General features: G+C 30.2%; 2 protein-coding genes across 44 annotated transcripts in view; both read left to right on the top strand.

Moving 5' to 3' along the window:
• Positions 1-21,596, top strand: part of LOC139517028 (ral GTPase-activating protein subunit alpha-1-like) — a 66,537-nt gene that overhangs the window by 13,489 nt on the left and 31,452 nt on the right. For 6 of the 43 annotated variants that reach the window (XM_071307571.1, XM_071307570.1, XM_071307581.1 and 3 more), the window contains exons 10-23: positions 295-550; positions 1,416-1,487; positions 2,021-2,146; positions 4,700-4,933; positions 5,250-5,323; positions 5,881-5,992; positions 7,123-7,245; positions 8,024-8,144; positions 8,846-8,980; positions 10,342-10,518; positions 12,562-12,618; positions 13,475-13,558; positions 19,780-19,848; positions 20,974-21,084. In XM_071307571.1, the coding sequence (XP_071163672.1) occupies positions 295-550; positions 1,416-1,487; positions 2,021-2,146; positions 4,700-4,933; positions 5,250-5,323; positions 5,881-5,992; positions 7,123-7,245; positions 8,024-8,144; positions 8,846-8,980; positions 10,342-10,518; positions 12,562-12,618; positions 13,475-13,558; positions 19,780-19,848; positions 20,974-21,084 (1,751 nt within the window). The remainder of the gene's footprint in view (positions 1-294; positions 551-1,415; positions 1,488-2,020; positions 2,147-4,699; positions 4,934-5,249; positions 5,324-5,880; positions 5,993-7,122; positions 7,246-8,023; positions 8,145-8,845; positions 8,981-10,341; positions 10,519-12,561; positions 12,619-13,474; positions 13,559-19,779; positions 19,849-20,973; positions 21,085-21,596) is intronic. The other 37 variants (XM_071307593.1, XM_071307590.1, XM_071307609.1 and 34 more) reach the window with 10 other exon arrangements.
• LOC139518172 (uncharacterized) lies at positions 15,832-17,061 on the top strand. The gene is made up of 2 exons (XM_071309863.1): positions 15,832-16,080; positions 16,558-17,061. Exons 1-2 carry the CDS (start codon positions 15,967-15,969, stop codon positions 17,059-17,061), a joined length of 618 nt encoding a protein of 205 aa, XP_071165964.1. The 5' UTR covers positions 15,832-15,966.

The raw sequence follows: 21,596 nt of genomic DNA, 5'->3' as shown, positions 1-21,596 counted from the left end.
TACAGCTGTCATGCATATCGGAAATAAGTCTTAAGAATTTGAATACAGAAAATACTGTTTGTTGTCATTTGTTAAAGAGAAGTCTTTAGATCAAAAATGAATTATAGATTGTTTGATGTTTCCTACCTATTAACCACCTTATAAGCAGCCTACCTGAAAAAAAGTTATGCCACAAATACTAAGGTTCGAATATTTTTAAGATTTTTTCTTGCTATCGCATTGTTTCTGAACAGTGAACCTCTGAACTAAAAGAAGAAACCAGCATCAAATGTTTTGGCTATTTAATATTTTTAGGGAACCTGAACAGGAAACAACAGATTCCACTGATGTTGATCCATCAAAAGAACAAGTTGAGTTTAGGAATAATACAGCAGAGAGAATGCCAGGCAGCAATACAAGTACCCTGTCTACAACATCTCATGGCTCTGAACATGATTCTACCAACTCAAGCCTTTGTTATGAAGAATTTGAAAACGAAAATGATATTGTTAGAAGTGTCTTATTTTCAACCCGAGAAAATGTTAATGTTATACATGAATCTTTTAGACAAGCAAGTATTTCCAATATTATATCATATTATTATACTCCACACAATGGGTTGCGGAGGGTATAATGTTTTTGACCCGTTTGTCCGTTCGTCAGTCCTGTTTCGTGTCATCTCAACTCCTCTCAAACCACACAACAGAATTTCATGAAACCTTTTCAGATAATAAGGACATACTACGTAGATGTGCATATCAACAGGAAATTACGATTCAATTTTTTTTCCAGGAGTTACACCCTTTGAACTTATTTGCCCAATATACTACTGCAACCTTTTGTCATTGCAACTCCTCTCAAACCACACAACAGAATTTCATGAAACTGTGTAGATAATAGGGACTTACTATGTAGATGTGCATATTGACAGGAAATTAAGATTCAATTTTTTTTTCTGATACAATTTCTTTTTCTTACACTTATTTTATTTCTCCAATGACAATGTGGGGACGTGGGGTATGTGAGCGCACTCACTAAGGTATTTTAATTTAAGATCAAGTTATTGTGTAAAATTATTATATATGGGACACATGTTATAAATATGTTAGACAATTTTGTGTTGTTTCATGGTATTTGTTGACGATTTTACTGTAAAGTAAGGTCATTCTGAGTTTGTTTCTTGCTAGCTCCTACCTATTATTAGCTGGTTTTAAAATAGTAATGGGTTTTTGATTTGGGATGGTATGGTGGATGGGCGAATATCCATTTAGATTTTCGCCATTAAGAAATGGATATAAATGTCCATTTCTGAGTTAACCTGTTGCTGCATCATGAATACTTTTTCTTATTGGTCTATTTCTTGATAAACAAAAACCTTACAATGTAAATTTGAGTAAAAAATTATCCCTATAAATATGACATTTTAATCTTTTCAGGCATTGTTGTTTACATTCAAACAGGCCAAAGCTATTAAAACTGTAATTGGTGTGTACAAAGATTGGTTCCAGGTAGGCTTATTTTTTTTATAATGCTTGGTTGGTTAGGTTGATTTAAAAAAAAAAATTTCTTGAGATATGATACAGACAGGTTAAATTATGAATTATGACCTATAATATTTACATCATAAAGTACAAACAGATAAATATATCAAGGGTATACAAGTACTAGTTTACAAAAAAAAAAACATATTCAAATTTAAACGTTTCTTCTAACTTGCCTCTTGAAGTTTAGAAAAATTTTCTTGTAAAAAAAACTATTATCCAACTGTTTCTTATCTCATCAGATTTATGGGTGGTTTCCCTTATTTGAATATGAACTGTCTATGCTACAAAAGGGAGATTAGCTGATTTGAACTTAATAACACTGGCAATATATGGATAAATAATTATGTCTCTTTTCACTATATTTAAATTGCATGTGCAAATGACTTATTGTGGCTGATATACAGAAATAGTTCTGATAATACATTTAATGTATATGCATGATAACTTTGATATAGACATCTGCATGTTTTATACTAACAACTTTGTCTGTTAAACAGCATGCTGATTGTAAACCAATTTTTATGCAAGAGCCTTGTGATATGGAGCATGGAAGTCATAATAGAGAAACACCAGAAATACCTTCAACTCTATCTGATATCTTAGAGGAGGATGCTTCATCAGATGTAGGTATTCAATGATATATTTTATTGTAGGACTACTCAACAGCTGTATTCTTTCGCAAAGCAGATATTTAGAATTGTTTGCTATAATTTTTAACAAGATTTTCGAAAGAAAAATGGATTATTGATTTGGGGAATGCAACAGGCCTGCGGGCAGCTGCTGAAATGTGTCCAGTCATTAACATGAAAACTCTCTGATAAAATCTTTTCTTTTGTAATGGTATCAAGTGGTGGATAGCAATTCAAGATAATATGTAATCCTTGTATTCTGAAATGTGCATGTTTGCAAACTCCTTGTTAGGTTACAAAACAGCATGGAAGGGAAAACAATGTTAGACTTTTAAAGATAACTATCAAAATCATAATAACAAAATAAGCAAAAACATCAATGCTGAAGTTCAAGTTAAAAGGTCACAGCTTGATAGCATGATACATTGTCTGTTTTTGTAAAGACAGAAACACTAGATTTAGTTTCTAGTTTGATCATTTTCTTTTAAGATGATAATTTATTGCACAAAGATGAAAACAGTCATAAAAACTTGCATGAAATGCATAAAAAATCATTGGAAAATATAATTTGAAGCATAAATGTCAAATAAAGTAAGTTACATTATGTTCTAATTCGCCAAAGCTTAACCGAACATAAACTATTTATTCAATAAAACTCAACACATGTATACTATATGAATGAACTCTTCTTGTGAGTAGCACACTTTAATACTTTATTTTTTAAAAAAAATTTTCAAACATCAAAACCATTTCATATAATCATATTTCAATATTCTTTCAAATGTTCATCTACTAATAACTAATCTCAGAAAATCACACAAATTTCATCAATACAAAATCTGTATCAAAACTCAATCCAACAACATATCAAAATCTACGACAATCTACAAAACAATAAATACATCACTATTACAAATTATCATGTCATATAATAAAACTGTCTAACTAAAATCTATCAAATTGGTGGGGTGGGGTGGGGCAATATGTATAACGAAAAGAAAGGTATGCTACTCGGAAAGGCAGAACGTTGAATAACTGGTTATAAAAATATCTATTATTTGTAATAAGATTCTGCACTAGAATCACGATCCTACCCTCATGTTTATGGGTAGGATACCTGCATTGCGACATACAATAGCCAATCAAATCATACAATAACAAACCAGGTATGCAACCATGTGCTCATCAACACGTGTTGAACATAAACAAACACAGACATATGCTTCTGATGCTATTAATAAAAATATCTCTTTAATTGGTTGATATTGTTTATCAATGCATATATTTATCATGATCCATATCTATCACAACTTCTTTTGAAGCTAGTGCAAGGAGACCTTAAATTTGCTGTGATTTGTGATATTTCCAATTACTATAAGAGTGAAAAGTGTCTAAAATGGAAACGCTACACCACATGTTAAATGTGAAATAGAATTTACTCAGATAATGCAGTATGTGGCAATAATCTCTAGTAAGGTTGGGGTTATTCTTTTAAAGTTCACTCACAGTATTTTTTTTCTCCTGCTTTTCCTTCTTAACCAATAATTGAATAGTTTTTAGGCTTGGGCACAATATCTGACATTCAGGTTTTATTTAATAAATGAAGTTGCATGATTTGTCCCTTAATACTACATAACTTACATGTCATGGAGCAAGACGATGCATGGCCAATGTACCATACTAATGGCACCTTGGGTCTGTTTTCAACAGGCATGTTTATACAATCATCAGTAAACTCTGCATTTCTTTAAATATGAAATGAACATCATATAGAGTTTCATTGATTTCTACGTAAGGACCATATTTTAATGATGTTATTTTGACTTCAAGTGTAAAGGAGAAGGGTTAAGATTGTCCCTAGATTTTTGACATTTTTAAAATCGGGCCAATAAATTACAAATTTTGCATAGAAATACTTGTGACAATACTATCAATACAAAAATATATCTTATTGGCACCTTCCTTTAAAATTTATGAAGCTATGACCCCTGAAATATTCATTAGTTGTATTTTTGGTCAATTTTGGTAAAATTTTTCCACAATTTTAATTGTTTTTGGAATAATAAACCTTGGCCTCCATCCACGATCCAAAAGTCTTTATATTGATGAATTCCATATCAAAATTGGAATCTTTAGACTTCAAAATATTTTGGATCGTAGGTGGGGCCAATGTTTTCCTAAAGCTTTTAGGTATAAAAATTGCACAATATCACCATATTTTAACAAAATGTCCAAAATGGGCCTACTTTGGAGAATATTATGTACTTTTATGAAAAGAACTGATTTATTTAGCATTAAGTCTTTTGAAATAGACCCATTTGCGAATCAAATTGTGACCTTTTTGGTGTTTTATGATAAAGTTGATATTTTAGGCCATATTGTGCCATAAGTGAACCTTGTCCTTTGTATTCCCTGTAATATAGATAATACCTTTAATGATTTTAATTTCATATTGACTTCTTAAAAGCTGCAGGAAAAACTATTGAGATGGATCCATACATATTTTTTCTCCTAACTAATGTATATTGTTCTAATAATTAATGACAGGAATCAACGTTAATGAATTCTGGAAGAATCATGCCATCTTCATCAGAGAGATTAGACAAAACTGGTGTGTGTATACGTAATCCTTCCTATCTTGGTGCAATAGATGATTTGGCAGAGGATCATACACACTGTGATATACAAGCTGGTGTACAGAAAGTATTACAGATCTTTATAACTAATGCTGCTAATGTCTTCCTTCTACAAACAGAAGATTCAGAAATGTTGGTGGAACAGGTAAATATGCTTTTACAATGACTATACATCCAACATTATACTAATTCAGTCTATTTTAAAAGTGTGTGGAAAGTACACGACAGTTATCTGATCAAAACATTTTAAGTTAGGTGAGCATACTTATAGAATATAATGTTTTTCAACGGTATAAAGAAGCAAATATGACAAAAGATGATATTATCATTTCAGATTTCAGACATACCTATTGTCATCAATTATTTTCCTAACTTCCAATTTTATACAAAATATCTGTATAGTTTTGTTTTATTCAGAAAAATTTTGAAATGAATTTATAAATCCTTTTTTTTATCAACAGGTTGATCTCTGCAAAAAGGTGCTGAATATTTATAGATTCCTTGTAATGAACGTTAAGATGGAACAGAGAACCTGGTAAATACTTGATCTATATGATTCTCAACATATTACATAAATGTTATGTTAGCTGTTAATTTGGTAAAGGTTCAATTGATTTTTTTGTGTGATCACTATCAATTTATTGAAAAGATACATTTATATTACCTTTGAGAATTATGATTAATGACCTCAACTAAATATGACTGCCACCGTTAGTAGAAAAAAGAGAGAGGAAGTGGATTAGAAGGTATAATGTCACTTTGTCATAGCCATTACACCAGCAAATTTAAGAAGCAATCACAATACATGTATTTGTTTTCTAAAGAGTCATTTGAATCCTGATCACTAATGTACATCTGATTTTAGTGCTTTCCAGTAAAGGTCTTTTCTCTTAAAAGTAATTGTATTGGTTGTTTTCTATCAAAAGCATTTCCTGTGCTTTCCTCAGTCTAAGTATATAATTCTTGATCTCATGTCTGCAGGACAGTCTTTTATATAATATCAGTGGTACTTGTTCAACATAACGAAGAAATTCATAGTTATTGGCAATTATTATATGCATCATGAAAAGTTTAAAATGTTGTTTTTTTTAGGGAACAGATGTTGCAAGTTCTTCTGTCCATTACATCTGGGGTGCTTGATACCACAGTGCCTAAAGAAAAGGAAAAGTCACTAGGAGGAAAACTGGCACAAGCAATATTTCAGGTGATGTTTAATACAGAGTGATACACATTTTTATTACCAATCCCAATTTAATTCCAAAACTCCAGGCATGTTATATATTTCTGACCTATTGTATTTCCCATAAGGAATGTAATTTCAACACATGTTAATAGATGTAATTGTTTTGTAAATATGGTTGAACTTTGAAATTCTGTGAATATGTTTACACATTATTCTCACATTTTTACCATAAAAGGATATTTTTTTGAGATATTATTTCTGCTATTTAAATGCATTATCTGTTCATGCATCAATCGATTAATGTGTTCTTAACATGATTGATTTGAGCAAATTGATTGTTAATGCAATAGTTTACACATTTTATGTGATTGTTGAATTATCAACAGACAACCTACTCAAATTATTTACAGTATATTATTAAACCTAAAAGACAATATAGATTTAAATTTAGCTAAAATTTGCAACACAGCGTGTACCTAAAAACATATTCTTTTCATGTATTTTATTAAGATAGAATCATATTCAAAACAGTGTGGCTGTGGCTATTGATTGACGACCTAAATTATCCCATTGAATGGGACAGATTGTGTGAATGTTTGTCTGTAACGATCACTGCTCAATATGTACTTTTTAATGACACTTAAACTGTAAGGTCACCAAAGGTTCTCAACACATAAATAAAGTTATTTGAAAAACTAATCAGGAATAACACGATGTTTTGATGTATATCAATGATATAAATCAAAATATAAAGGTTATTCCTGATTATTTTTTCGAATTATTTTATTATTAAAGACGTTAAGAACCTTTGATGACCCAACAGTTTATCAATGGCCACAGCCACACTGTTTTGAATATGATTCTAGTAACTGGCTATTGTTGCATCAATTATACCAATAAATGCTTAACACATTTTTTTTAGACATGGGTTTAATGTTTGTTTACTTACGGTGAAAGACTGTTGAGAAGGATTTTGAGTTTTTCTTTTGAACAGTCAAAACACCAAGATAAATTTGATTTTGCCTCAGCATTATGACAAGATTAAGTTAATGTTGGCCGAGGGGTCAAACAATTTTGTTTTTGCATGTATAAGTTATTGAATAAACAGAAAAAGCAGTTGTTGTAAAAATAGAACTGATTTTTTATTACAGACTTTGATAGTAACCTGGATCAAGGCAAACCTGAATGTTTTTATTAGTGTAGAATTGTGGGATAAGTTCTTAGCTGTCCTGTCGTCACTGACTTCATGGCCTGAACTAATAACAGAATGGGCGGTATGAATATAATTATTGTTAAACTACAGTTCTAGTGGGTGACCATTTAAATAAGGATTATTGTTTCATGCTGCCTTTTAAAAAATCCTGAACTGGGAACAGTGGTTTTTTATGCCCCTGCCGAGTGGCACAGATAATTAAGGATTACCATTGTCTGTCCGTTCCTTTTGTTTTAGTTCTTTTGCTTAAAGTTTTCTCAAGCAAATGTTCTGAAACTTATACATAATGCTTATTGCCACGAACATAGATCAAGTTTGAATTTTGGTGATTTCACTTTCACTGTTCTTGAGTTTGTCCCTTTGTAAATGAAATATTGTCTAATTTGTTGTTAATGCACTCTTAATTTACTTTGCCACAACCAAATTTTTTCAAACTTATATACAATACTTATTACTACCAAACACAAATGTAGTTGAATTTTGGGTGTTGACTCTTTCTCCTATCTTGAGTTATGTCCCATTATAAAATGGGAAAGTTGGTGAATTTGCTGTTTTCACACTTTTAACTTAACTTTGCCTCTACCAAATGTTATGAAACTTATACTTACTTAGAAAATTGGGGCATTCATATCCTCTGACACATTCTTATTTCATTTTACTGCAATATTCAGATACATACAGCGTCAATTTTACATGCATGTACTATTTACCTTTCACTTTTAGCACTTAGATTGAAAGAATTCACCACTTGCACTTTCAGTATTTTATTTCCTAATTTTTGTTTCATTTATTGATGACAGATGAAAAATTATACTACTGCATGTATTTATTTTTTTCAGAAAACTATGGAAACTCTGACCCGTATGTTGGCAAAACAAGTTTACAATTTAGATTTACTGGATTTGCCTTTACAGAGATTGAGTGAACAAAAGGAAAAGAGAAGGCGTGGCAGAAGTCAAGGTACACATCTGTCTTACTATGGTTAATTTTCCAAAAGTAGAACAAATATAAAATATTTTCATAAGAATGAAAATTGTTTACCCTTACATCAGATAAAATGACCAGGACTATGTATCTTATCTGACACTGTGCATAAACATGTGTGAGTCAATGTAAGGATCAATAATTTTCACAAGAATATGTGTCTTGTATTAGAATTGGCATTCAACAATAAAAGTATATCAATATAATCGTTTTTATGTTAAAGTGACATTATTGTCTTCAAAATATATTTATGATATGATGTTAGGGAATAGTATGACTTACTGTAATGATTTTAACTTTGACAAACTTTGATTTAAGTAATTTTCAGGGATTATAGTATGAACATTTTTAGTGCATATATATATATAAAACAAAAAGTTGAAATTTTGAAGACTTCATCTTTAAATATGTAAAGGCTGTTCTATTAAAACATACTCGGTACCCAGAGAAGTTGAAAATGAGTAGACATCTTTAGAGACTATTTTTGTGTTTTTCTTAGTTTTTCACTTCACAAAATTATCTACCTATAGATGACATTTTGATGGGCTTTCTCTTGTACCTATGTACGGGGTATGTTGTTATAGAACAACCATATATCTGTGAAATGGTGAATGTTTTTAGTATGATATTAAACTTTCTCCTGTAGATATTATAATTAAAATACATTTTACTTAAAGATGTACCTAAAAGTAAAGTTAACGACAAGAGCTTTTCTAAAGCATGGAGTAAAAGTGATTTACCAACAGAAACCCATTCATCTTCTAGTATACATGGGTCAACATTTGAAAGAGGCAAACTGAATAAAAGTGATGGTATGTATATTTTTGAATGAACCTTTCCATGCAATCGATTGTGATCTGTAGGTGTAGTTATGCCACCCAGTGTATGTGAATGAGTTTGAAACATTGTGTTAGATAACATTAGTGTCACATATTGTATTTCTTATCAGTTCAACGTTTCTAATGCATGTTAACATATGCATAGATACAAGAAGTAATTAATTCTTGGTTTAAAACACTCTGATAGCATATTAGTGAGGGCTTATATCAACAAGGATAGGGATCAGTTTTAAGCTTTATATTGGAGAAGGGTGATACCTGGATGCTTTATACCTTCCATACATAAACCTTATGTTCTGAAATTTCTATGTGTAATATGTTAGTTATCCTTTAGGTACCTCATTGTTATTATTCAGCTATTGCTTAAAAACCTGTATACATATGAATTTCTCACTTACTATGAGAAATAACATCATTTGGTATATGGGATCTATTCAAGGTCTTCATATCTGTCAGCTTGGCTTTGTTGTCATTATTACATTTTTAAATACAATTATCATACTAAAAACCAATCCAAATACTGGATTTGGTGTTTCAAGGACAAATTTGTACTAAAAGTACTGACATGAGCCCTGACCATTACCTTAATTCGTGTATAAGTGATCACCTTCATCAAGGTTTAACTATATTTGGTCTTGGGAATGATCATAACTGGTATATCTCTATATATCAGAGTCAACTGACCATGACCTCATTTTAATTGATTTTTGTGGTAGGTTTCAAAGATACATCAACAGTTTCAACAATTATTTAAGTTTAATATAAAACAAGACATATTCCCGTTAACATATATAATTCCTGTTAACATATATAATTCCTGTTAACATATATAATTTACCTGTTTTTGGTAAATCATAAATTGTAGCTTTTCATGCCCCACTTAACGGCATTATGTTTTTCGGTCTGTGCTTTGATCATTTGTCTGTTTGTCCGTGCATTTTTTCCTCTGTTTGTTAGTCTTTCTGTCTTCAATTCAAATGGGAGAAGACTTTATAAGTTTGATTAACTTGTGTCTCATCCCTTTTGCACATTTACGCAAATAAAATATGTTTAAACTTCTGTCTTCAGGTTAAAGTTTTTGGTCAAGGTAGTTTTTTATGAAGTTAAAGTCCAATCAACTAATCAAATGATTATTATTTTTACAACCTGCATATTCCTGTGTACAATAATATACATCACAACGCTGTTTTGATATTTGTGTGTTATAGATAGTTGATGTGATAAGCATGTAGTAGGATAGTCACTAACTTTGATATGTTGTGTTGAATGTTAACATTGATATGTTCTGTTGAATGTTAACATTGATATGTAGTGCTGAATGTGATTGTTTGTAGGAGCAGGAGGAAGCAGATCCCGGCCTGATTTAGGAAAACAAAGATCCAGCAGCAATGTAGCCTCACCTACTCATTCTAGAACACCTTCAAATGCCTCAGATACAGCCCTGTACGTCCACTCAAAAACTACAGAAAACTTTTTTCATGACCCAGCAGAATTTTTAGAACAATTGAAGGGTAAGGTCACTTTTTGAAGCTTTTTGGTAAACTTCATCAATTTGGTAAATGGTAATATTTGGTGGCCTTAGATTCCATGAAAAATATGTAATCAAACAGACAATAACAGGATATTCAATGGTAAATAAATTGAAGGGTTTGATCAAACTTATTATGTTCAGATGTAAATTAAGTGATATTACCTATAATTATCAAAGGTTGATAATACACAGTTTCCAATAATTGATAGTAAGGGGACATAATACATTTTTTTGCTACTTTATTCAAAGTTTGTTACTTGACTTACATTCATGTTTTTCAAACTTAGAACATTTTGTAACTGAATAATGTATGTGAAACAATTTATGCAGTTTCCTTTGGATTTAATTTGACCCTTTGTAAGTGTGTGGTTCTTAAGGTGTTGCTTGTGCATGACATAGTGTATGTTTTAGAATACCATTTGACAATTTTTTTTTTTAAATGAAGAGGATACATTGTTTATTGCATTTCTAATGAGTTATTTGAATAAATTGTGCTGTTTTTGAGTTGTAAGGCAGCAATCCTGTTTCAAGTATCCATATTTTCTTACAACTGATATGATCTACTTATTAGGGTTTTGACCAATTTTGAAATCTTTGATAGATATTCAGGCAGAAACAGTACACTGCACCACAGCAACTATAATCAGCAAAATAAGATTTTGAAAAAATGCCACTGTGGTTTAAACCATCAATAATCTAATGTTCAAGAGTTATTGCCTCTAAATCATGATTTATTCAATTATTTTGAAAACTGTTATAGATACACAGAAACTTGTAATATTCATAAACGTTAATACAATTTAATCTACTCGACAAAATAGATCACAAAAAGTCAATATATTTTCAATTATAAATTGGCTGCTGGTAGGAACAGATAAGGCTTTTAGTAGTCTCTAGTTGTTAGTGAAAAGTACTGAGCAGGTAGTCATATTTTTACTGACAAATATTTCATCTTTCCCTCTGATTTCAATGATATTCTGACTTCATGTAAGTAATAAACTTGAGTTAATACCTTGACAGTCATTACTTCATATAGAAGTAATAATACTATTATTGTAAAGCATTTTTATACACCCTTTTAAGGGACATATTATGGTGTACCCTTTTCAATCCATCAGTCCATCTGTCGTCGACATGTCAGACAACAACTCAAAAATGCTTAAACCAATATGTATAAAAATTTTGGTGAATTGTTTATATCTATAGATCCATTTAGAATTTTATAAATTTTATATTTTACTATTCTGAGTTGTGGGGCTTTATTTATTAAAAAAAAGGGGATTTTCTCAGTTTTCAGACAAAAACTCCAAAATGCTTTCAGCAATTCTCATGAAACTTTGGTGAATTTTTAAAATTTATTGATGTAAGCTCCCTTTAGATTTTCATAAATTTCTCATGTGACATTGAGAAGTAATTGAACTTCATTCTTAGAAAATAAGACGGGCATAGCATGCGCTCATGGCACAGCTGTTTACTGGACAATAACTCAAAACCGCTTTCACCAATTTGTAAAAAACATGGTTGACTTGTTTATATTTGTTGACATGAGCCCCCTCTAGATTTTTATAAATTTTAGATTTTACCTCTTTGAGTTGTGGGGTTCTCTTCATTAAAAAGGGGTGACTTCAAGTTTTCGAACAACATCTCAAAATACTTTGAGCCGTTTTCATGAAACTTTGGTGAATTGTTTACATCTATTGACGTTTGATTTTGATTTTGATTTTGATTGATTTTAGATTTTATGTTTCAATGTTATGTTTCTTTTTCTTTAAACAAGCCATTGAACTTTATACTGTGAAACTGCTACTGGCATATCATGTGCTCATAGTGCAGCTGTTTATTGAGTGTTTCCATAGATCTGCATGGACTTCGGTAAAAAAGAATGTCTGAAAATATTTAAGCATGTAAAAAATAAAAGTAAACAACTATAAAACAGAATCCATCAAATTAAAGAATTAAAAAGATATAACAGAAGTTGATAGATTTTGAACATTTTATAACATGTAAGTCTTTTACGTTTCAGGAAGCTCAACACTTACTTCCCCAAAAGATGAAGACAAAAGCAATGATGCAGACAATGGTAAATATAGTTTTTTTTCCATTAATTTGCACTTTAAATTAGTCATTACTTAACATTGGGATGTAACATTGTATTATATTGCTGTTAAATAATTGGATATGCTGTTAACAGTCATAGTAAAATATATATTATGTCTTTAGGGTTCTCTTAGTTTATAACAGCTACAGGATGTGTATTGAGCATGCTTGAATAAGCAACGCATCTAAAAGAAAAAAATATGTAAACATTTCTTTCCAGAGAAAACTGCACACAAGTCTTTGATATAAAGTAGATACTGTAAATTTATAAGCCCAAATAATACAAAATTAAATACACTAAGAGTGTATGGAAAATCCAGACTTAAACGATATCACCTGTATTATGGGATAACATGGTCCATTCATAGTTCAATGAATAGGTTGTATCAAAATTCATAAAAAGGAAACAATTTGCTGTGGCCCATTTCAACACTTTATATAATTATTTTCAGGAAGCTGCAGGTGTCCTGAGTTATTGAACTTTGCCCCCAAATGATCTATTATTTCACACATTTTCTTTCATCTTTTCCTCAGATCCTTGGGATAAATAAGTTTAGCTTCATATAGATTTTGATGTTTTTCACCAGTTCCACCCAGAGTTGTGGAACTACAATTTCAACAACCCCCAACAAAAAAGTGCATGGGGTTTTTTTTTAAATAAAAAAAAAAGCATGTATAGAATTAGCTAATATTTGGCTGCAATTTTATTTTCATACTAATTTTTTATTATTTTCACAAACAAGTGCTGTTTAATACATATTTTCAACATTTTGGTTTGTTATTTTGGTTTGATATTTTGATTTGTTTGAATTAAGTTTATTTTCAATATTTTCTACCAGGGGTATTTGCTGAAACATCATTCATTTTGGATTCAGCATGTGACATTACTATTATTCAATCTCCACCTGGTAATTTTTCAGCGGGTATGTTCAATGCACATATTTTCTAATCCCTATATTACTAATTTTAATGTCCATAAAGAAATCTTCTGGAGATTTGTAGGTGATAATGTTATGTTGCTGTATGTATTTAGAAAAAAAATAGGCTAACATGTTTTAAAGGTAATTTGATTGAATCTGCAGTGTTTTTATAAGGATAAGGATAATCATGTAGGAAAAAACAAGGCAAATTAAATAATAATATTGTATAAATTTTACAATAAATTTGATAATACCAACCTGGTTACGTCCGTCTGTCCCAAAGTTGAATTCCTTTCTCTAACTGTAGTTTGCCCCAACCAAATGTTGTGAAACTTATTCAATATGCTTATTACCACAAAACACAGATCAAATTTGAATTGTTGTGGGGTCACTTTAACAGTTCTAGAACTACAGTATGCCCCTGTACAAATGGGAAAAATTGTTGAATTTTTCATTCCCATTCTCAAACTTAAGTTTGCCTCAACCAAGTGTTGTGAATCTTATACAAAATGCTTATTACCACAAAGGACAGATCAAATTTGAATTTTTGTAATATCACTTCAACCTTTCGAGAGTTATGCCCCTTTATAAATGGACAAATAGCTGAATTTTTCGTTTCTGTTGTTTAACTTAAGTTTACCTCAACCAAATGTTGTGAAACTTTTATACAATACTTATTACCCCAAAACTCGGATGCAGTAGAAATTTAGGTAGTGTAACTTTACCTTTCGTCAGTTATGTCCAATTATAACTTTATAACTTCATATGATACACAAACAGGGACACGGTAATATTCCCCATTTATTTGAAATGTTCAATAAAATAAATGCCAGGTTCCATTTTAACAGCTTTTGCAATTACTAATCAAGAGTAATACCCTTCAATTATCTGTAAATATTTAGATTTTTATGCCCCACCTACGATAGTAGAGGGGCATTATGTTTTCTGGTCTGTCCTTCCTTCTGTCTGTCGGTTTGTCCATCCGTTTGTCTGTCCGTCCGTTCGTCCCACTTCAGGTTAAAGTTTTTGGTCAAGGTAGTTTTTGATGAAGCTGAAGTCCAATCAACTTGAAACTTAGTACACATGTTCCTTATGATATGATCTTTCTTATTTTAAAACAAAATTAAACTTTTGACCCCATTTTCATGGTCCACTGAACATAGAAATTAAAAGTGCGAGTTTCAGGTTAAAGTTTTTGGTCAAGGTAGTTTTTGATGAGGCTGAAGTCCAATCAACTTGAAACTTAGTACACATGTTCCCTTTTGGTTGATCTTTTTACTTTTAAGGCCAAATTAGATTTTTTACCCAATTTCACGGTCTATTGAACATGTAAAATGATAATGCGAGTGGGGCATCCGTGTACTTTGGACACATTCTTGTTTCAATTTGGTTTTAAGTTGAAAATTATAGCGCCACTTTTCAGAATCTTAAGATTTTAACTCAATGTTGTATCCATAAAATACAGGTCAAGTTCAATTGTCTTGGCATTTAACATTCAAGAATAAATCAATTAATTATCTTTGAAATGGGGACATTTTTTATTTTATTTTTTTGCTGTCTGGACTAAAGTACCACTTGACAAAATCTAGTTAGATTCTATCATGATGTTATGGACTATAAATAAATAGGGAAGTGTAGTTTTAATGGATTGAACACTTATTGCTCATTAGAGATACCTCTAAAAAAATCTTTTTTTGGGTTTCTTGGTGATAAGTAAATGTTTCACTTGAAGAAATCTAAAACACAATATCATTGACCATAACATACAAGTCTTTTTGACAGAGTGGATATTTTCTATTCAAGCATATGCCGATTTATCTGTGATTTCCTAATTAAAGTAATTCTTTTGTTTTAATTTCTTAAGTGGTCCTTCCCCCTCCTTTGATGTTATACAACATTCACTTTTCCATTGTGGCGTCAGATATTTTCTATTATGACTTCAAAATTTGTATGGGACATTTGTGATGGTGCACAAATAGCAATAAGGTGTATTTGGGCATAGGACATTTGAGCGAAAAAGAAAAAAGCACATAGGGTCATTTGAGCGCCGACTTCATAGGACATTTGAGCGCCGGGATATTAACCTTACCTGAGTTTTCAGACAGGACATTTGAGCGAAATTTTCCCTGATAATTTTACACGAATTAAGATTTTTTTTTAAAAGTAAGAAAAAAAAGTAAGATTTAGTTATAAATATTTTTTATTTTATTTCACACCCGAGTAATTCGACCGGTTCTGGCTGGTTTATGTAAGTGAAATCCTAAGTTGATCTCTATTTACCAATCAATTCTACTATAATTCATTGGCTATGCAAATTTTCTTTGTTCTAAAATTCTTATATATATATCTATTAAGTGAAATGTCCCTTGGCACTTGAAATCTTAATACTAATAATACATGTACGTGTTAAAATGGATATTATTTTGACCGAGACTAATAAGGGAAAAAGAAGCCTTGTTTGTGACAGTTTCCGATATAGAGTGGACAAAACACTAAAAGGAGAAGAAATATCCTGGAGATGTACAGTAAGTACCTTTTTTTACAAATTTAATGTTAATGTAAACTACTTGTTCGTCTGTTACGCTTCAACTTCCATAACTTCTTTTAATTTTGATTTATATCTATATCATTATATGTCTATCTTATACCTCCTTTAGATTAATTTTTTAACACATTTGAATATAAGCTACCACATATAGGGTTAGGTATCAAGGCTCCATGTTGAAGGTCGTACTGTAACCTATATAACATTGTTAGGTTGATTTTCTAGGCACTTTACAATATTCATACAATACACTGTAAAAATTGTGCTTAGAGCCTAAACATGTTTAGGAAAATGTTTAGAAGCTAAACACATAAATGTCTGTGGTGTTCCCATTCTAAACATGTTATGAATTTCATTTCATTTCATTTCATACTACATCTTATTTTTATGTCTTGCAATAGCAAATGAAAAAGCATTTAAACACTTCAATTGTATTTGTCCTTTCAATATTTTTCAGGCAAAAGGTTGCAAAGCAAGACTGAGGACGGATTGTACCGGAACCGTTATAATTCAACAGAAAAATACTCATAACCATGATACCAGTGATCGTGACAATGAACGTCACTTGCTGCGGGTACGATCAAAAAGAAAAGCGGATGATGATATTGCTCAACGTCCTTCAAAAATTATCCGTACAGAGTTACAGAACATGGATGAAGCAAATCTAAAGTCTGAAGACATTGGCAGCGTTTCAAAGGCTATATATAGAAAGAGGCGTAAATCTCACCCTGCACTTCCTAAATCTAGAGAGGAAACACACCAATCATTAAAGAAGATTAATATTCAGTCAAATAAATTTGAAAATTTTGTGCAGTTTAATGATGAACAAACTGGTATAATTATTCTTACGTGTCCAACCAATCTCCGGGATTTGCATTCGAAATACTGCCAGCAGGAAATTACGAGGGATTTTTATGTCAGAAGCCTGGGATATAAGTTCCAAGCCCGAACAGACTTGTAAATAATGCCGTTGCCGAGTTTTATGTTTTATGACAGTGCTTTGTTTTTAGTGCTTTGTTTACAATTAAAAGATGTTTTAATCTTTTTGTTGGTAAACTCCTGTTTTATGACTGTGCTTTGTTTTTAGTGCTTTGTTTTTTACAATTAAAATATGTTTTAATCTTTTTGTTGGTAAACTCCTCATTTAATGAACTATATTCGTAAGAAAATGTGGTATGATTGCCAATAAGACAATTCTCTATCCAAGACTTGTTTTCGCTCAAATGTCCTACGCTTATTCTTATTTTCGCTCAAATGTCCTAAAATTTAGGCGCTCAAATGTCCTATACTTTGGCGCTCAAACGTCCTTTTTTTTTCGCTCAAATGTCCTGTCAATGCGCTCAAATGTCCATTGCCGGTGTATTTGCACCTCTTCCACATCTTCTTATTTCTATTTATATACTTTATGATTTCATATAGATTAACTGCAGTTAATGAAATTTAAAAGAAAATACTTGCTTGATGTATTCTCCAGTGTTTTCTTTATGGACAAATAATCAGTAACAAATTTTTACTAACAATAGATACATGTATAGTTATATCATTTTGAAACCCTGTATTTTTATGAGCTACTTTGCTGACTTATTTTTATCATTCTGATTTTTTTTTGCATGGCTGATGTGAATGACTAAGTCAAATTTTAAAGTTATAAGAAAAAGTAAAATATATGAATACGTAATTTTATTTTTACTATTAAAAAATGATTGCTTTACAATAGATTTGAATTCTCACAACATATTATATATTACATAATTTCTATTTTTATATTTTTAAGTTTAATTTATTGTAAGTGCAAAATTATTTCTGTAACTTTAAAAGTTTAAAGTATCTTCTTTTCTAAGAGATCAGTTATGTAACTAAGTCAACTTAGTGCATTGAGAGAGATATCAGTGCCTATGTTGTTTTAAAATTAGAACCACATTTTAATTGATACTACTGAAGTATAGGTAATGCTATCAAGGGAGACTATCTAAAGGAAAAGAGGATGATATATGAAAATTACAAAATGGAATTAATGTTCAAATTGGTAATCATAAAGCAATCAAATCCCTATGAAATCTAAGCTAAAACAAATAAATGTTGCATTATATTTTCCCGAACTTTTAGCACTATAAGTATTTTATCTGATAAGTTTTTTGATGTTTAAAAATATAAACCCTGTCTGTATTAAACCACTTAAAAATCAATTAAAGTAATATTTGTTTGCATCAAAGTTGCAACAAAGAAGTTATTATAGCAAACAAAAAATAGAACAAAGAAAACATAAAAATATAAAGACTTATTAATGGATTCTATTATTAAACATTTTATAAAACAAAACAAAATAACATAAAATCTAGAACTCATAGATTTTTGTATGAGGAAGAAAGTCTAATCTTTAGGTAAGTTATAAATTTATATAGATATCACACAGATCTTTGAATTAAGGAATCTCTATTACTTTTATTAAGTGTGGGTATTTTATTTGTAGTGTTTGCTCTTTTTAAAACAGATTATGTGACAGGTGTATTTCTGTTTATTTCGTCTTTAGCATTTCTAACTGTATTTGATTTTCTAATTTACATGTTTCATGCAAATAAGAAATGCAAACCAAACCAAAGAAAATGGAGGATTATAGTCGCAAGATCCAAATAAACTTTTCAGTTAGAAAATTATAAATGTTTCAAAATTTATATAAAATCTCATTAAAAAGCAACTTTATTTCAAAACAATAAAGAGAATAATACAATTTTCAAACAATAATATGACATTATAATGATCATGGTTTGGATAATTTGTATATCGTCTTGTAATTTGAAAAGTGTCCAAACATGCACTGATTCATTTGTATTTTGTAAATATTGGTGTCTCTGTTAAAGTAATAAATGATCCACAAATTTTGACTATGTTAAATTATGAAATATACATAGAATATGTAATGAATGCTGTTGTGGACCAAACTATTGAGTAACTTTTCCATTGAATTTCTTCTACCTTGTAGCTTTTTGTTGAGAAAGATTTCAACAGTTTTATTGGGTTAGACATCGCTTAGGATGGGAATGAAAAATTCCCTGTTCTAACTTTCTCGTTTGTGTTTTGAAAGGGCTTTTCTGTAGTTCAAAAACTTTTCACCTGCTTAAGTACCAAGCTTCTTTTTTTATTAAATCTTCCATAAACATAAGATAGTTTTTTGCACAATTATTAAAAATTAAGACTTTTTAGATACTGTCTTAAAATAACATAACAATACATTATGAAGATTGATCTTACCAGGTGTAGACCCTCATCAATAACTTGCCACCTGATACAAGGAAATTGTCAATATACTCAAGTTAAAAATACTTGTAAAAACCCTTATATGTAGTATGTGCATTATTGATAAAATTAAGAGTAGTAAACTTACATATATATATAGCTGAAGGTCATTTAAGTGTTGAGTGTTTGTTGATAGATCTGGCTACTTAGGGTCAATTTTGTCACATTCACGTAAAAGTGTAGTTAATGATTTCAATAGAATGGTCATCAGTTTTAAATGTGGAAAAAACTTATCAGGAGACTTAGAGGTGAGTTTTACTGTCTGAGACAATCCTACATGGTAGGTTTGATTTAATTGGTTATTTTAGATAATAACTAAAGCATTCCTTCTCAAAATTTATTCATTATTGGTACTGATACTTCACTTTTTAAAATTATTTTAAAGTTGCCCATAATTTTGGAAAATCTTGGAGTATGGAAGATGTATTTCTTTCATTCTTTGGAAAGAAGAGGGGTAACTATGAAAATTTCTTTTTGTTCTTCGTTATTTAAAAGCATGACATTTTTTTCCAGTTGATCCTTTAAGCATATGAAATCTAAATCTTGGCTGATGATATATTTTAAACATATCTATATTGGTCTTCCTGTTACATCTTTCCTGTATTGAAGTATTATAATTCACAATTTATAATTCTTTTGTTTTAATCTGTTTTAAATTTATAATAATTCATTAGATCTTATTTCTTTCTCATGTTTAACTTATAAGTGATGCTACTATACCTGTGAAAACAATATTTACAATTATTACTGTAAGTAAGTTATGACTATATATATTGTTCATGTTTATATAACACAATGTATACATTGGCTAGGTATATCAATTTAAACACAACATTATACACTAATATTTTTCCTTTAAAAAAAAATCAAGGACATATATATATGTTATTAATATACTGAAATGGTTTAAACAGATCTCCCATAAGCTACTTAACATGTTTTTAAATGCATTATAAATGATGAAGATATTTAATAGTATATGTGGCTAGGGGTACTATTATTTAAGAATTAACGGAAAAGTAATAGCTGAGTTTTCAATTTGGCTAATTTGAATACAAAGCAAATGCAGATGCCAGGTCTATGAAGGAAATTTTGAGTAAATGCAGGTGTGACAGTTATTGATTAGATTTTTAATTATTTTAGATTTCTTTTATATTCTAAATGGATTATATTGGAATGTGCTTTATATGAAGATACCATTGTCAACTTAAATTTTCAGATTTTGACCTGACATGTACATGTAATTGTATTATTTTACCTGATTCTTTTCAATAGTATATGCAAATCATTTTCGTATAGATTTAATCCTTTTCTGGTACATTAAAAGGATAAATCATATGGAAATAATTTCCTGGTAACATGTTTCTCCAACTCATAACTATATTCTTTGTTGTCATATAAAAAATAAAGGGGAATGGGGACATTTTTCTTCAATTGCAAAACAAAATCCATCTGAAATGAAACTTGAAAATAAAGTTTTAATATAACTTGACCTTTTAATGAGTATATTACAGTTTAAATAACTCAAAAGAAATACTTTATAACAAATCTTTGTAATTGATTCATTATCTATTGACAGCGGGCTCGATTGGTACAGAAGACCAGGAGGTGGCCTCCATTACTATGTCTTCATTGGAGGACGCAGATAAACTACTAGACGACAGTCAAGATATCAACTTTGATAAAAGATGTAGGTTATAAACAATGCAGTCAAGATAGTTATAATCTTTGGTATAAGTTGTACTTGTTAAATGTGTAATATTTCCTGTGGAACCTACTAAAAAGTTTGCTCACAGTATTTCCTGGTATTGCCTACACAGTAGTATGCCATGTTCTCATTACTAAACAAGTCTTTCTATGTTTAAAAAATGACTGTCACCTTAATATTGAGAAATTATCCCTGATATTATATATCTAGAATAATAATTTGACATGATACACAAATAGTTCAACAGTCTCACATTAAGAAAATGTTGACCTGCACTACCATGTTAATTGTTTTAATTGTATAAAGAATATGTAGGAAAAACCAAGACAATTTGTATTCTCTATTCAAATTTTGAGACCCGTTTTAACTTTTTATTCTATATGTAAATTTATCTGATAGAAGGTTTCCGGTTAATTTTCATAGGAATGATCCTAAGAACAAGTTCATAGCTGATTAAAATCAACAAAAAATACATGATATTCTATCCAAGCTTT

Source organism: Mytilus edulis, chromosome 3 (genome assembly GCF_963676685.1).
Source record: "Mytilus edulis chromosome 3, xbMytEdul2.2, whole genome shotgun sequence".
In the NCBI taxonomy this organism is placed as follows: domain Eukaryota; kingdom Metazoa; phylum Mollusca; class Bivalvia; order Mytilida; family Mytilidae; genus Mytilus; species Mytilus edulis.
Note: the sequence above shows the minus strand (reverse complement) of the source record. Positions and strands in the feature narration are given on the sequence as shown.

Excerpts from the sequence above, each read along its gene's own strand:
- LOC139518172 (XM_071309863.1), top strand. The coding sequence starts at position 15,967 with ATGGATATTATTTTGACCGAGACTAATAAGGGAAAAAGAAGCCTTGTT. Across the intron at positions 16,081-16,557 it reads AAATATCCTGGAGATGTACA|GCAAAAGGTTGCAAAGCAAG; the intron begins GTAAGTACCTTT and ends AATATTTTTCAG.